This window comes from Xiphophorus hellerii, chromosome 5 (genome assembly GCF_003331165.1).
Source record: "Xiphophorus hellerii strain 12219 chromosome 5, Xiphophorus_hellerii-4.1, whole genome shotgun sequence".
NCBI lineage: Eukaryota > Metazoa > Chordata > Actinopteri > Cyprinodontiformes > Poeciliidae > Xiphophorus > Xiphophorus hellerii.
The window spans coordinates 17,116,386-17,132,612 of NC_045676.1; the positions used below are offsets into that span (position 1 = coordinate 17,116,386).

A 16,227-nucleotide genomic window follows, 5' to 3' on the forward strand; every position below is an offset into this window, starting at 1 on the left:
TCAAGTCTATGTTACATGGATTCCTATTCATATAATATTAAAAAATAAATAGGCTATTCATTTGTTTTATTCCGTTTTAACTATTAATCATTATTTAATTATTGAGGTTCCGCCTTAAAAATATTTTTGGTTTGCATATGCCGGCGGTGGCCTTTTTATTTTTTGCAAATAAAAATTACATATTTTATTTCTTTGAAGCCATATATTTATATTATTAAATCGTAATCGGTGACTTTCACTTTCTTATTGGTTTAGCAGATGGCACGTGGTTTTTCTAGAACGCTTCGCCTCCAATCAGGTCCAAGCTGTCGACCGGACGTTTACTGGTTGCTGTTTTGATTTGGATTCCTTCATGGCAGATTGTCATTGTGGTGTGTGAGCCGAGCCATTAGCTGTTGTTGATAATATGATCACCCTTTTTAACAAGTTACACTCCCGATGGTTGAGTTTCACCTTCAGACACCCGCGGACAGCAGCTACGGCGGCTCCCAAGGTAAGATGACATTTCAGTATCGCCTTTTTTTACATAAACACCCTGTCGTCTGAAAAATGCTAAATATAAACTAAAATGCTTCCTGCCGTTGTCCAGATAGACACCAGCAAAGAATGAATCATGGTGATTTGAATGCAGCGCGTTTTAGATTTACGACAAAGCCGGTTATTTGTTGAGTTTTAGTAGTTTTGCAAATAATCCCAGGACTTCATGAGCTTTTTCTAAGACAAGGTGGGTTTCAGTAGGCAAACATTGCACTAAAGAGTATCATTATTCAAAATATTACTAAAGTATGAAGAGTAGTGCATGGTGCTACAAAACTACCAGAGATAAAAGTGTTTGCCTTATTAAAAGTTATTTATATAAAGGTCAGTCTTTACCACCCACATCTGGCATTGAGTCATGGGGCCTCTATAAATTAACAGGAAATGATTGGTGAGGACTAAAATTAGAAAATCAGAAAAAAAAGATTTGAAACCATCAGAACATAAACACTGATTTGGAGATTAATGTACTGACTCATAGATGTGACACAGATGAATTTCAGCAACCAACATGCACTGAGAAAAAAGTAAACGGGTAATCCAGTTTTAAAAAAATGTCTCAAGTAATTAAATTAAGTTTATTGAAGTAAATATACTACGTTTATTAACTTGTCATGTTAAACACATGTAAATAATTTAAGTTTGACAAACCTTTAGGTTATGTGAAAGAAATTAACTTATTTGTTTTTAAGTTAGAGCTCCATTCTCTATTATTCAGTGTGAAATTTGTGTTTGAGCTTTTTTTTTCCATCAGGACTCAGATGTTTGTGCTGAAGGAGAGAAAACTTAGTTAAAATCATTTTAAGGAACAATTATTAAAACTTAGCTTGATATGGGCTGTTTTAATTAAATTTATTTAAATTATTTGGTGAGGAAGCCCTACCCTACATCTATGAACAGTTTTTTTTTGTTTTTTTAAAGCTGATCAAATTAACTAGAAAAGCAATCCCTGATGGTTCAGTTAAACCTAGGAACTGCTGTTAAACCTTTCAATCAATAAATGACAAGATCTAAACATTGAATAAACTCAACCAACAGTAAATGTAACAAAAAGAATTTTAAAAAGTCAAACAAAAACAGTACCTGTAGAAGCAGTAATTGGAGAAAACATTTTTCTTCAATTTTTCTGGAGCTCATTTTTTTCTAATTTTAATTGTCAAAACAAAAGCTTATCAGTTTTTATCTACAAAATGTGTATATCAAGCTCTCATTTATGTTTCTAAATCAATGATCTCCACTTTAATTGATACTAAAACTTAATGCTCATTTTTTTTGTGTAATTGTTACTGTTATTGTTCATCCTTTTTTGTAAATTTTGAGTAATGTTGAATAAATCATTGTGAGCAAACACATACACTTTGAAACAGTTACGGTCTGTACATACTCGATGTGGCCAGCACATTTCATATTTTTCAAAAACCTAAGTATGTAACTCCAGAGAAGTCCTCATGAGTCCCACCCCACTGCAGCATTTGTTGTAGCCAAAGTCAAATTTCTGACCAAGCACACAGCATTTCTCTGAATGCCACACAAGAAAAAAAGTTCTGCCCAGATGATGTGTAAAGAACTACTTAACAAGAGCTGCAACAGCTATCGGATAGAACACATTTCTCTGTTCCTGTGGAGTTTGTAAAGCCCTCTGCACATGAAGCTCAACCAGCATAAAGAATATAATGTGAAAGGATTTTTGCATAAAAGTTCTCCAGACATGTACATCCTATTGTTTTCTCCTTCCTGTTGAATTTTTACTTGTAATGAATTCTATCCAACACAAACGTTTGGACATATGGTGACATGGAACCCACAATACATGTCACCATGTTCTCTTCTAATAAGAGAAAAATGAATAGTTTTAAAAGTGACAAATAAAAACCTGTTTTTACGATTGAATCATGAGACCACTGAAGTCAAACGCCTTGCTGTCTTTTTAAATGTTACCAGCAGAGGGCGCTATCTACGTTATAGACAAAGTAAGTAATTTTATTTCTTAGGTTGGAAAAATGGGGCAAAAATAGTGGGAAAAAAATATTTAAATGTTGCATCTCACATAATAAGTAGGTGGAATAAATATTTTGTGTAATTGTATACACACAAGGTTTATGTGGTGCAAACCTTCCATCTGTGGTAAAGAAAATAGTTTTTATTGTATAAACCATTGGAGTGTGAATGTGATTTTTTTATATTTTGCTGATGGTGGTGACTTTTTTTGGCCAGACTGTATAATAACTTAAAAACTGATCAGTCTCCTGCAGGCTCATCCTCTCTCACCTCTCTCACTAAGTGCATCTACACCGATTTTAAAGCCTGGCCTTCTCTTAAGACATTTTCTCTAAATGACTGTAGTCAAGCAGCGATTGTTTTTCCAAATTAAAGGAGTTTTCACACACCAGCAGTCACGTGTTTCTTTGTGTATTTTTCTGAATCCCCAGGTTAACCTGTCCACAGCCCCGCCAGAACCTGTCATTCCATCTAAGAAGCCCATAAAAGTGGAGCTTGTTGGAGGAAAACGCTACTCATGGTGCACCTGTGGATACAGTCGGAAACAGGTGAGAAAATCTTTTTTTTTTTTTTTTTTTAAGACCAACCTCCCAAAAAAAAAAAAAAGCATCTTATTTATTTGCGTTTTTCTGTTTTGAAGCCGTTCTGCGATGGAACCCACAAAACCAGAGCACAGGGAATGAAGGGGCTTCGCTTTGTACCGGAGAAAGACTCCACGGTGTGGCTGTGTGGATGCAAGCACACGAACAACCCACCTTACTGCGACGGCACACACAAACAGGACTTCATCGTGTCTTCTCCGCTGCATGAATACACAGACTGATGAAGGTGAAGAACCCGGAGGACAGAGATGTCTCTGAACTGAGTCAGTGGAAGAAACATTTCAGAGAAAACAGCATCGGGGCAGTTGTTTCTTTTTTAAATCGGTGGGACACGTTGCCAGTAAACTAAATGGCGATCTAGGTTTCCACTCTTAACTTTGAAAATGAGTGATCTTACAGAAATAAAATTATTATTGTTCTTGAATCTGTTTTTTTAAATCCTCCTAATGCAGTTGGGTGAGGTAGGTTTCTTGTCTAAAATATAAAAGAGTATTAATGAGTAACAAGAAAGGAGGTGATTATGTACATAATTTGAAATCATCTTCAACTGAGGCTCATTCCTATAATAAAGCTTCTTTGCTACTAGATTTTCCACTAAGTGGTATTTGTATTATAAGGTAAGTGGAAGTGAGTGGAGACTGAGGTAAGACTTGTCAAATCACAGAGTGGTCAGATGCTCATGGTGCACAGAGGTCATCAATGTCCTGCTGAGTTATAACTACAGATCTTCACACTTCACATGATCAGATCAAGATCTGAGCAGTGTATAGAGAGCTTCGTTGACTTGGTTTCCTTGACTGGATGAGTCTGGGTTTGGCACTTTCCTGCTGCCTTGCGTCAAGTGTAAAGGCTGTTTTGAAGAGTTGAGTTCAGTCCTTTAGCTCCAGTGAAATGAAGTCTTAATGCTTCACCAACCAAGACAGTTAGAAAATAATCAGTTTGAGTTGTTCCAACATGACTGCGCTCCAGTACACAAAGCACAAGCACAAAGGTCCATGAGGACAAGAAGGCCGGAACTGATGGCTAATTGATGGTTTATTAAAGCCATCCTTGTTTGTCATCAACCACCTTAAGAGCAAAACAAGATAAATAAAAATTGCAATTGTTTTTTACCATTCGTGAAGCCTATCGTTCTTTTTTTTTTAATATAAAATAACATTAAAAAAAATTAATCTTTTGAAAACAAGCTATGAATACTCGTTACATTGATGCAATTGCTTTCACGAATCATTAATTCGTGAAAGCAGAATTAATGATTCTGCTTTTTAGTCCCATAATTAAAATACTTAAATTTCAATTGCCATTACCTTGTTCTTTTATTGTCTGAAGCTAAATTTAAGTTGCCTTTTTATGCGTTTTTCTGTCTTGCTGTTAACCTTTTCTTTCATTGCAGTTAACCTTCCCCCGGTAGCTCTGTTGTTCTGTTACCATAGATACGTTATACAGAAAGTTGCCAAAAATAAAAATATGGAACTTTAACGGCAGTTACAAGAAACCACATTGAGTTGGCCTTTACAGATACCATGTCGTGACTATGTTGTAACATGGTTGGATCTGTGGATCCATTTTGTTTGGTTGGGTGAATAAACTCCTGTCCCGCCTAAGATCAGTAAGCTGTTATCGATCAGTAGCACTCTGCTGGCGGATGTTTAATTTGACATGGAGCAGAAAGCTGAGGTTGTTATTTCTCTCCCTACATCCAGTGGGTGGCGCAGGTTGCTACAATCGATAGTAGCCACACATGCACACCCTCTAGGGGTTTCAAACTCCAGGCCTCGAGGGCCGCAGTCCTGCAGTTTTTAGATGTGCCACAGGTACAAAACACTGGAATGAAGCGACTTAATTACCTCCTCCTTGTGTAGATCAGTTTTCCAGAGCCTTAATGACCTAATTATTCTGTTCAGGTGTGGTGCAGCAGAGGCAGATCTAAAAGTTGCAGGACTGCGGCCCTCGAGGACTGGAGTTTGAGACCCCTGCAACAAACGCACCCAGTTCAACACTTTCATTCTATTGGCTGAGAGGTTGCCAGGCGACAATGCATTTTTGTTCCAAAAGCAAGCAGAAAATGTTTCATTAAGTGAGTAGTTTTGCAACAGCAGATTCGCTCCGAGCAGAAACAAGTTCTGAGCGCCAGGAGAAGTTTTGAGTAAAAGCATTACAAGTTTTGAGAAGAAAAACATGAAATCCTACTCTCAGACTGAAAATGTGTTTTCTCGAATTACGGCAGAAAAATTCCCCCATAGAACTGGAGACTAGGAAGCGCAAATAAGAGAAAGGAGTTTCTTTTGGGGTCTTGAGAAACCCAAAAGTTTCTTTTCTCATTCCATCAGAAAAGAGGGAATGACATCCCTCTTTTCTGATAACAGTCTTCAAATGTCTAGCCAAAATTATACCAAAACGTTAATGGGTACATAAACTGGTGGTTGATGTGCAACTAGCTAAGAAATATCTGTGCAAAGTATGTATAATTTTACTTTATATGAAAAATAAATTTACAACTTGTTCAACTAACTGTTTTGTTACATGACCAATTCGTTCTGGGAGGGCAAGGGAAGTTTTAAATGGACCATTAAAAAACATGTTATAGATATTCATACCCAGGATGACTAATTTTCATAAATTATACTCAGTATTTACATTCATATTACAAATCAGAAATTTCCTCTGAATGGAGAAAATGACCCTGAAAGTCATGAACAGAGAAAATTAAACAGGAGGCTCAGGTCAGAAAAACCTAGTAAGTAAACATTTTATTGACCTAAAACATGCACATATGGCTGATTAAAAAAAAAAAGAATCTGTTGAAAAGCAACAAAAAGGGAATGTTGAAATGTACGGAACAACATACATGGCAAATTTCCAAAATCCCTTCTTTTTCACTCAGTTCTTTGAGCAGGGACAGCGTGCTGACGAACACGTTGCCCGTCAGTGTGGTAGTGCTTGGACTTGAGTGTGAAAATACGGCTGGAGATTCTCCTGCTGAGAAAATACCCGCCAGCTTCCGTGACTGGACCTTCACAAAGTGCATCAATGGTTTTCCATAAATGTACACGCTACCTGATGAGGCGCTGCTTATATCAGACACTTTCAGAGAAACTCTTTAAAAAGGCGAGAATTAGCTTGTCTTTTTTTTTTTTTTTCCTTCAACATCCAACTGTATGCAGCGACTCGCACCACAAAAAGCTTTGATGATTCTGCCGTGGAAGCCAAGTGGACGTCTGTGGAAATGAAACGGACTCACTGCATATACGATACAAAAACGGTTACGATATCTTGTATAAAAGATAAGTTTATACATATGTATGCACACATGCTCACATTTGATACATCCTGTACAGTTTGTATGTGTGCACGGCTCTACTCTACCACACAAACACGCACATACAAGAGTCTATTTGGCTGCATGTCTCAGTCTTTCCAGCTGAAAGATAACGGCGATCCGCCTCCTGCCTGTCCAGAAGGATGAAAGCTCGGGCCTCTGTCGGCTACTCGGAGAAATCAAAACAGGGAGCAGCTTAAATATCACTGTCCTCCCCCGCCGCCCCGTGGGGGTTAAGTTGTTGGAGGCGCACCGCTTTTGTCGCCGCCCCGTGCCTCCTCTTTGCTGGCCCCGGAGCTCGTGCCGTTGACGGTCACCTTCCGGCTGCTGGAGCCCTGTTTGGAGGACAGCGCGTGTCGCTGAGTGCTGTTGGGTACCGTGGTGCCATTGGGGCTTTGGATGGCGGGGGAAGCGTTGTGGGAAGCGGCGCTCGTCTGAGAGGGGGCTCTGGGCGTCTGGACTGCGGCAGGACTGTGGAGTTTGTCGCTCTGAGAGTCGCTCTCCGACGTCGGGCTGGTGTTGACGCCGTCAGAGTTGCCCTGGGCGGCGGACTGCAAAGGCCTCCTGCGTTTCCGGGTGGGTTTGACCAGGTACTGCAAGGGGATAGGTCCGGTCTGTGTGGAATTACACAAGCGCATACAATTTGATGCTGAGGAGACCTTCACGTTTCCTAAAGGTAATCTGAATAATCTGAATTACTGGGGGAGTATTATGTATTTTCTAGGCACATAGTGCCATTTTACAGCACAATCAAGTAACTATGTTACCTTCAGTTGTTATAAAACATGCTGAATATTTCAAATATGACTTGGAAGAATTTTTACTTTAACACCTAGAAATTGGGCCTCTTGCTTAAAAACCTCCTGCTCTTTCTGAACTCTGCTTTCAGATAGTCAAGCACCTTATGGTGAAATTAAAGCTAGAAGTCGTTGCGGGTAAGAATCTACCTCATACAGTGAGAGATTTAAATTTTTGCCAATTTTCCATTTCTTAATTAAATGCAGGTGTGGACAGGGCCATTCAAACTTCAAAATAAATCCTTGAGCTAAACAACACCCCCTGCTGGAGAGCAACGTGTACTTCAATCCAAAGTCTTTGCAGCCTCCAACAGGTTTTCTTCTGAATGTAGCTTCTGAATTTATCTTCCTATAAATTTTTACCACTTTCCCCTGTTGGGGCAAAAAAACAAAAACTTCTTCTGACTTTCAACATTTTCTTTCTTCATTCTACTTTCCAAAGATCATATATCTAATCCTCTCCAACAGCTCAAAGATTTTTTTTTTTAACCTAACCCTCCTTTAAGTTTCTCTACAACTTTCTCCCTGATCCGTCTGCTGTGTTCCTTGGTCTTTGTGATGCTGTTTGTTCACTAATGTTCTCTAGCAAACCTCTAAGGACTTTACAGAAAAGATGTTGTTATTCAATTACACACAGGCTGAATTTGTTTATTAATTAGATGACTTTTGAAGTCTGGTGACCTTTCAGATAGATAATAAAAGCTTAGCAGCCCTGCTTCATTTTTCTTTCACGACACCTGTACAGAATTTGTCACTTACTCTTCTCCACTCGTAGAAGTAGGCGATATCCATTAGTGTGTAATAGTCCTTCAATGGCTCATCCCCATACAGCACCTCCACCTGTCACACACAGTAAGACAATCAACAAGGTCACAATCATGACATACCGACATCAACAGTCACCAGGCCTCCATATACTGGATCATCGTGTCAACACTGACATCACTGCAACCAAAAAAAATGGCTTCCAACAAATTTTCCATTTCAAAACATTGTACTTTTCCAGACTCTTGTTTGTCTAAGCAGTTTTTGTGTAACATTCTAAAAATTCCATTAGAAAGCATTTACAGAGTTCAGTGTCAGCCATTTGCTCCTTAAATAATAAAAATAAGAAGGTGCTGAAGTTGGCTTCCTGGCCATCAGCCAATTAGAAGCCTCCCATAGGAGGCTTCTAATTCTTAACTAAATTAGAAGTTACTTCAATGAAATCCAGGCCTGATTCTACAGTCACTCTCCCCCTTTGAGCCTCTGCTGGTCATAAAGTTGTGCTAAATAAAGTACCTTTAGGCATTATAGTCAAGTTTTAAGGCTGAAAATATATATTCATATTTGCTTCATGTTGAAAATGCTTACAAAAATTCAATTAAGTCAAATAAGAAGGTTCATTACCAAAACAAAATGTATGAAATATTTCTTATTGTACTCAAAATATACTGATTAAACACAACTAGTTCCCTTTTCTGTCTAAGAAATAAGTTTATGCATCTTTCAGTCTGTTTCAGTCAGATAGAACCACATACAGGTGTAGAACAGCTTAATCTGGTCACACTTTGCTGCGACTTAAACAGGATTCGGCCATCTGCCCAAACCATACTCACCGGATGATCTCGCCAAATCTGACACACATGCATACCATTGTACTACAGTCGGTAATATAATCGGTGTACTATACACAACTCTCGAAGTAGAAACGTGTGCTGATTATTTGAAGATCATCAGCAGCACTTAAATATTGAGGCAACATCTTAAGACATCAGCCAGGAGGTTAAAGCTTGGACAAAAATGGGTCCTCCCAATGGACAGTAAACTGAAGCATTCTGCCCATCAAAGGAAATTCTCACTGAGACAACACTCCTCGCAGTGTCGCTCCATTAAGAGCAAAATAGCAAAAAGGAATAATTCATAATTATTTTCCACAGTAAACTTGTTTAGGTTCCTGGTAAATTTAGAGGCATTTCAGATATTCCACATTTTACACATTAATAGTTAAAATATCAGAAAACAACAAATAAACCTTTTTAAAATAATTGCAAAAATGGTGTTTAATTATTGCTGGGGTTTTTTTTTGGCTGTTCTGTTTAAATTAATAGCAAATCAGATCAAGTTTGAAGTTATAGGTGCACAATATTCCTTTCATGTTCGAAATAAATAACGACATCATGAGTAGTCTATCCAGAGACTAGGTCAAAATGTCAAATGTATTATTTTCATCTCGACAATTAGTTTTTATTGAGCAAGTTGCTTCTGGCCAAAGTCATACATTTTGACAATGAAACAACTCAGTCTATCACCAACTTTACCACCTAAAATATCCTTATGGTGAATGGAACTGTGAATACAGTGACACTGTGCTGATAAATTTACAATATACTGTGCGGTCCTATTACCGTTACCTTTTACATTTTATATGCAAATACCAGGAAACCAGGTGATATAACCCTCAGAATGTTCTACTGAGCGATGCCTGAACAAAGTTTTGAAAAAAAAAAAAACAACAAAAAAAACATTAAGAACGTGTCGGTCAAGTTCTTTAAATGCTAAGGATTGCGACTAGCCACTCTACAGTGGATATCCAACTGAACAATGGCAGCAGCAATCTCTGTAGCATTGCATAGCAACTGGGAAAAAGGCTGCAAATTTTCAAGTGCTACAAAAAACAGAGGGAGCCACTAACCCCTTCTTAGATTCTGCAGAGTCTAAACAGCACAGTGTGTGAGTCCAGTTACCCGGTAGTTGTTTGGTATATCCATCTTGCTCCGGAGGAACTTCGCTAAGTGCATGACAGACATAGCTGCTGGGCACTGCAAGAAGCGTTTCCCATTGGACTGGGAACAAAGAACGGCGCAGAGGAAGAGCATTAATCGGATGAGGGACAGAAAATGGAATTAAGATGGCCGAATGTGTGGTGGTAATTATCTGTACCTTGTCTCCTTCCATCTCCGATCGCTGCCTTTCATTGCTTCTGCAGGTAAGTACAAAAAAGGATTTTTACAAAAAAAAAATTGTTGAACAGCTGCAGAGGCAGTACACACTTTAATTTTCATGATTCAAGGCTCCTCCAGGCTCGTCTATAAAGTTTTCTAATCTTTCTGTAAACCTCCGACTCACCGGTTCCTCTCGTAGAACTGTATGGACAGACTGATTATTTCATCTTCTGCGATGTTAAACGTTTCTACCACTTCACCCGGTTCCAGCTCCCGGTTCTCTGCGTAGAAGTCTCGCCTCCTTTTCATCTCGTCTAGGTTTCAGAATAGAAACGCACCTTTATTATGAAGTTGAACAAAACATACAAGAACCAACAGCTGGCCTGAGGTTGAACAATTTTACCTTTGAAGAGCCCTGGAACCAGCTTATAAACTATATCTTGCAGAGTTTTGTCCGCTCTAAAAAATAAAAAGGTGTTTAATCAGAGAATGCTGTCAAATAGGCATATAGGATTACAATAAATAAAACACTGGTTTACCTGATGCTTAGCTGTGGACATGTCTTGTGCACTTGGACATCACAGCGAGGACAGAACTTATTTGTTTCGAGGAAGGCAACAATGCATGTTTTACAGACTAGAAAAGGATAAGAGATAAAACAATGTTCAGTTAATGGGCGAAAACAAGGCTTCATTTTACATGCTGTCTTGTATTTTCATGATATTAAAATGGCATGTCAAAACATTTTATCTGCTTCTCAACCAATAGACAAAGTTTTATCAATCTTAAAACACTTAGAATACCAGTGAAACCTGCAAAAAGTTGGTCAGCAGTTAGAAATAGGTTTGTCATTTTTCTTTGCCAAAGAGCGTAGAGCCATTCAGGCTGGATGTCCTCCGTGCCATAACTATAATCTCTTGCAGATTGAGGATGGGAATTATTCTTGTTCTTTAGTTGACAAACACTTCCTATAAAGTCTAATGACTCCTGAAATTATGAAGGCGTTAGCTTTTGACACAGTGAAATTACAGGGAGAAATGGCTCCCTGTACTTGAAATGTTAATGTTGAATGTTACGAAATGTTTAATCTGATATCGTCATAAGATTTTTAGCCCTTAAAGCATCTAATTTAGATTTTTCATTTTATTTACCTTGATTTGTTACAATTTCAGCTCAAAGCTTTTTAAACACTTTTACAGTAATTCTGCTTAAAATAAAGAACTTTATGGTTACTAGAATGTTAATTGATCATTTATGGGTTAATATGACCTTAATATGACAGGGATTTTTTTGGAAAAAAAAGGGAGCCTGTAAATCTGCAATGTTAAAAAGAAGTATGGCACACCAGTGTGAAGATGGTCCAGAGCCCTGACATATGTTTCTTGGATGCAGTATTTCAAATAATACAATATTTCAAGTATCAAAAATGCAACTTCTACATGCTAATAAAATGCATGTTATCTTTAATGGCCCTTCCCTGTCTTTAATCCCCACACTTTATGCTTATTTGTTGTGGTTGTGATGCAAAAGGCCAATAAAGGTTGGGGTATTGTGATGAAGGAAAATGAAGAAAACGGGTCAGGGAAAAGTCGCCTAATCTTACTCAAATCATCGTAACATTCAGCAAAAGTTACATGTTTGACCATCACAACTCCAGATGTTTATATTTATGATTGTAGGACAGAAAAGGCTTAGCTACGGTTTGGTTCCCAAACACCCGGTTAGCGTCTAACGATATCTGACGACTCCAAGATGCCAATCTTTGCAACGCAACATTTCCATCCCTCTTTTTACCATCATTCCCATCATTTCAGGTGGCAAGATAAAGACGAGCCTCCAACACACTAGAGGCCAGGGGCTCAGAAATGTTGTAAAATATTTATAGCTCAGGAAAGCGGAAATTTATCCATTAGAGCTGCAGAACATGCTGAATTTTAATCATCATCACAATATCCCTGTGTGCAATATCACAACAAAGGACTACTTTAACAGAATATTTGGTAGAACGGGTTGCCAGTTCATCACAGGGCAACACACACACGCACACACACTTCTAAGGGCAATTTAGAGAAACCAGTTAAGGTGTATATTTTTGGGCCGTGGGAGGAAGCTGGAATACCTGGAGAGAACCCACACATGAGGTTTAAATTTGTTTGCGAGGCAAAAGTGCTTTCAACCTTCAATCCAACCTTATTTTATGAAAAAAAATTAATTAATTAAAAAATCCACAATTCTGGATTTTCGCTTAGTAGATAAATGTATTAAAATTAATAGTTGGGTTTTCTGCATTTTGAAACTGCTATTAAAAACTAAATTTATTTTAAGGACTGTTTTTACACCCACAAACAAAACATTGTCCACATCTGTCCATGTAATATGGAAGCCTTACTAAAAACAAAACAATCTCAGCAGACAGGCATGGCATGCATATGTGCGGTTTACCAAATCTCAGTGCATGCAGGTATGATAAAGCCTTTATCAGAGGGAACTTACAGGAGTGCAGACACTCTACGATGGTTGTAGCATCAATCAGGTAGCCGGCGCACAGCGGACATGTGAGCAGCGGGTTCAGATCTGTGATTTTGACCCGGTTCGGCTGCATTTTATCCATCTGGACAGATCTGCGGGGTAGGGGGTGGAGGGGCAGAAGCACCCGAAATGTGAATGTGTTTGATTTGGTTATCTCTCGCACTGCTGCTGCTCTCGGGCAAGACAATTTGTGTACAGCTCGTCCTTGGGACAGCACCTTGTGAAACCACAACAAACAGACCTAAAACAACTCTTTACTGTACGCTGCTGCGATTAATACCCCCCTCTGAGGGCAGCAACACGCAGCGGCCAGCTATTGAATCACCCTCTGTGTGGCCTCGTCTTGTGCACCAAGCTCCCGACTCCCCCTCGGCCAACAAAGAGCGACTCCATTTCCCCGGAGCTCCGCCGTTCTCTGCCCGTCTGAGCAGGCAGGCGGGCGGGCGGGTGCGCGGCCGGGGGCCCGGCACATCCAGAGGGAGAGCACCGACACCGAGGGGGCTGCAGAATCACACTGGTACACAAAGCAGCCATCTTAAATTCACTGACAGGGCTGAATCAGGAGAGCGAACAAGAGGCTCCTGAAAATGTGACACCGTGCAAACTCTGCGTGCTCCTCCGCAAACAGCGGCGCAAAGAGCTCCCGACAGAAAAAGAGAAAGCGGAGAGCGGCGCTTGTGTTCCTACCTGATCAGACATCAAAGTTCCCCTTCTCTGCTCCCAGCCGGACTCCAGGTGAAATTATTTGCACTTGGGCAGAATTGTGCAGCGGCGCCAGAAAATGGCTTTTTTCAGCACCGTCAGAGGACTGCCCATTTTGGATCACGTGGTTTTTTATTTTGTCGCCTCGTTGCTCTCCCTGTTCGGGCCTGAACGCCGAGTCTGGACCCTCTGCAGGCCCTGCTCACTTTGTGCACGATGTTTTCTCCCTCACAGGCCGTGCATTGCGTTTTTTTATTTATATCAGCCCTTTCTCCCGAATTGCCGCCGCCGAATGGAGACGATTGTGCTCCACCACGCCCTCTGTTTGTTCCAGTCTGAATGGAAAACAGCTTGTCTGCTCCAGAGGCCCTGCAGGCCTCATGAGTCCAGGGCCCCAACCCTGAAAGGGCCCTTAACATAAGTTTCAGTTAAAATTCAGAACTTGTCTCATCTATGTTTTTAAGAGAAGATAATTAAAAAGATAGCTGCATCACTGATACAAGACAAAAAGTGAATGTTTTCAAAAATTCCAATAAAAATCTCAGTAATTCAGTTATTTATTTGTTTAAATAAAGTGTGTTTGTACAGCATTAATTAACAATAAATGTAATCTCAAAGCATTTCTTCCAGACCAACAAGTTCAACCAGTATCCAAAAGCACACACTTTGATCAATTAAGTCAAATTCAAGTTTAAAACAATCCAATTCAATCCTAGTTATAATGCATTAGAAATCACATTTAGTTTGTGGAACTGAAAAAATGTTATCCATGTAAAGAAGTCATTGCCTTTGCAGCAATTCCTCATACTGACTAAGCATGTGGAAACAGTGGAGCAGAGCAGCTGTTTTTACCAGGAAGCAACTGCCAGCGGATCTTTGCACTGTGTGCCTGCAGCTGACTGCCACTGGCAGTGATGGTTCGTGAATGAATGGCTCCATGGGGGAGACCCTCCTTCTGAGATCCCCTCCACTTCCTGATCCCCGCACAATCGAACACATCACTCCCTCCACCCCTGATATGACTTATCAAAGCATTAAGAATGAAAAAACTGTGATCTGTTTGACAGTTTATGTTTCATGAAAACACACACACACACGCACAGTACACACACATATATATATATATATATATATATATATATATATATATATATATATATATATATATATATATATATATCATCATCATTCTAACACATCATTCCCCCCACCCCTGATATGACTTATCAAAGCATTAAGAATGAAACAAACTGTGATCTGCAAACATTCTGCACAATCAGTTCTCTAGTTTAAGAGATTATTTTCATCATTAAGGTGCATACATTTGTTTGCTTTCTAACACTAGAAATCCTCTTGAGACAACAAGAGTTACAGTTTCCTCTGAACGTTTTTAACAAAAGACTCTGGTGGCACATATAAACACCATCCTGCCCAAAGGTTCAGATGTTACCGAAGTGATATTAATAAAATTAAGTAGATTATTTTGGACAGGAGGACATCTAGAAGACAACATCACACCGTAACCACCTGAGGACTAAAGTGTAAGGGAAAGACAGTTTCAAAAAGAGATCAGGGAACTTTGACCTGAAGCAAAACATCCAAATCAAATTGACCTGCATCATCCAGAACGTCATAACCAACTCAGTCACTTTGTAGTACTGAAGCTGGAAGTCTGCAGAGTATTTGGGATCTCGGACAGAATAGTCCAAATAACACTGTGTTTATTCAGTCACAAACAACGCTTTACTTATCTACAGTGAGATTTATCAGTTCGACTGTAAGTTCAGAAGTCTAAATCCAGGGCTATACAGGTGAAAATTTCAATCTATGCCTCCATTCGTTTAAAATACCTGATTCCAATTTCAATGTCAATAATTAAATTGTTTCATACTGTACTTTAAATTGCAATGTTTTGTGATATTTGTTGCTGTAACAAAGTTGCTCTCTGACCTAATCAATAACATCTGACTAGGAAATCGGGGCTTTTTCCCCCTTTGTCTTTTTGCATCAATATTATGATCTGTTTATGCCTCCTTGTTTGGGGCCTTAATATCTGTTTTGGTAACTTTGCACTACTCTATGCTATGATCTAAAACCAATCTATTGTAGCTCTGGTTTCATATGTAGAGGTAGGGCCTTTGACTGTGACTTCAGCCCCATCCATGCAGATTTTCCTCCAAGATCACCTGGTGTTTAACATTATCTCTATCCGAGCCAACTTTCCCTGTCCTTGCTGAAGAACAGCATCCCCATATCATGATGCTGCCACAGTCAAGTTTCAGGATGTGCAGAGTATCTTCAGGGTGATAGCAAATATTATTTTCTTAGTAAACTTCAGCATCTTTAAATACTCTTACATCATGTTTTTCACTTGATAAACTAGATACAAATGATTGGAAGGGAACTGTTTCACACCTTCCTTACTACTACCAGAGGCGTGCGATGCTGCATTTTTTAGTATCAATCTGATATACAGGGCCCATATCGACCAAATTGCTGATATTAATACTGCAGATAATTTTTAGAGAGGTTTGATGTGTTGTCAAGCTCCTGACCTTTTTTGTAGCTTTTCCTTTGAATTATTTTTGTTCAAATCTTAAGTAGATGCTTAAACTTTGGACAGAATTTGGACAAAGTTTAAGTATCTACAAAACATTTTAATAACTTAACATGATTTGTGCACATTTTTCCAAAATAAACATACAGGGGGAGGGGGGAAATTGAGAGCAAATCCAAACAAAATCTGCTTTGTGGTAGACATGAGAAACTACAATACAAAAAGAAAAGAAAATTTCAAGAAAATGTCCAATACTGATACA

General features: G+C 39.1%; 2 protein-coding genes across 2 annotated transcripts; one reads left to right on the forward strand and one right to left on the reverse strand.

The window, feature by feature from the left end:
- Nucleotides 1–192: 192 nt before the first annotated feature.
- LOC116720779 (CDGSH iron-sulfur domain-containing protein 3, mitochondrial) lies at nt 193–4,893 on the forward strand. The gene is made up of 3 exons (XM_032564201.1): nt 193–493; nt 2,967–3,083; nt 3,176–4,893. The coding sequence occupies exons 1-3, from the start codon at nt 407–409 to the stop codon at nt 3,356–3,358; spliced, it is 387 nt and encodes a 128-aa protein (XP_032420092.1). The 5' UTR covers nt 193–406; the 3' UTR covers nt 3,359–4,893.
- Nucleotides 4,894–5,861: 968 nt separating this feature from the next.
- On the reverse strand, nt 5,862–13,682 carry LOC116720573 (polycomb group RING finger protein 2). Its single transcript, XM_032563921.1, has 9 exons — nt 13,394–13,682; nt 12,671–12,798; nt 10,717–10,813; nt 10,581–10,636; nt 10,362–10,491; nt 10,176–10,215; nt 9,980–10,078; nt 8,013–8,093; nt 5,862–7,070 (listed from the first exon to the last, which is right to left on the reverse strand). The coding sequence occupies exons 2-9, from the start codon at nt 12,786–12,788 to the stop codon at nt 6,690–6,692; spliced, it is 1,002 nt and encodes a 333-aa protein (XP_032419812.1). The 5' UTR covers nt 12,789–12,798; nt 13,394–13,682; the 3' UTR covers nt 5,862–6,689.
- Nucleotides 13,683–16,227: the final 2,545 nt, after the last annotated feature.

Coding starts and splice junctions, on each gene's coding strand:
- LOC116720573 (XM_032563921.1), bottom strand. CDS start 12,788: ATGGATAAAATGCAGCCGAACCGGGTCAAAATCACAGATCTGAACCCG. Junction 10,492..10,580: donor GGTTCCAGGGCTCTTCAAAG/GTAAAATTGTTC, acceptor TCTGAAACCTAG/ACGAGATGAAAAGGAGGCGA. Junction 10,216..10,361: donor CAGTTCTACGAGAGGAACCG/GTGAGTCGGAGG, acceptor ACTTACCTGCAG/AAGCAATGAAAGGCAGCGAT.
- LOC116720779 (XM_032564201.1), top strand. CDS start 407: ATGATCACCCTTTTTAACAAGTTACACTCCCGATGGTTGAGTTTCACC. Junction 494..2,966: donor CAGCTACGGCGGCTCCCAAG/GTAAGATGACAT, acceptor CTGAATCCCCAG/GTTAACCTGTCCACAGCCCC. Junction 3,084..3,175: donor GTGGATACAGTCGGAAACAG/GTGAGAAAATCT, acceptor TCTGTTTTGAAG/CCGTTCTGCGATGGAACCCA.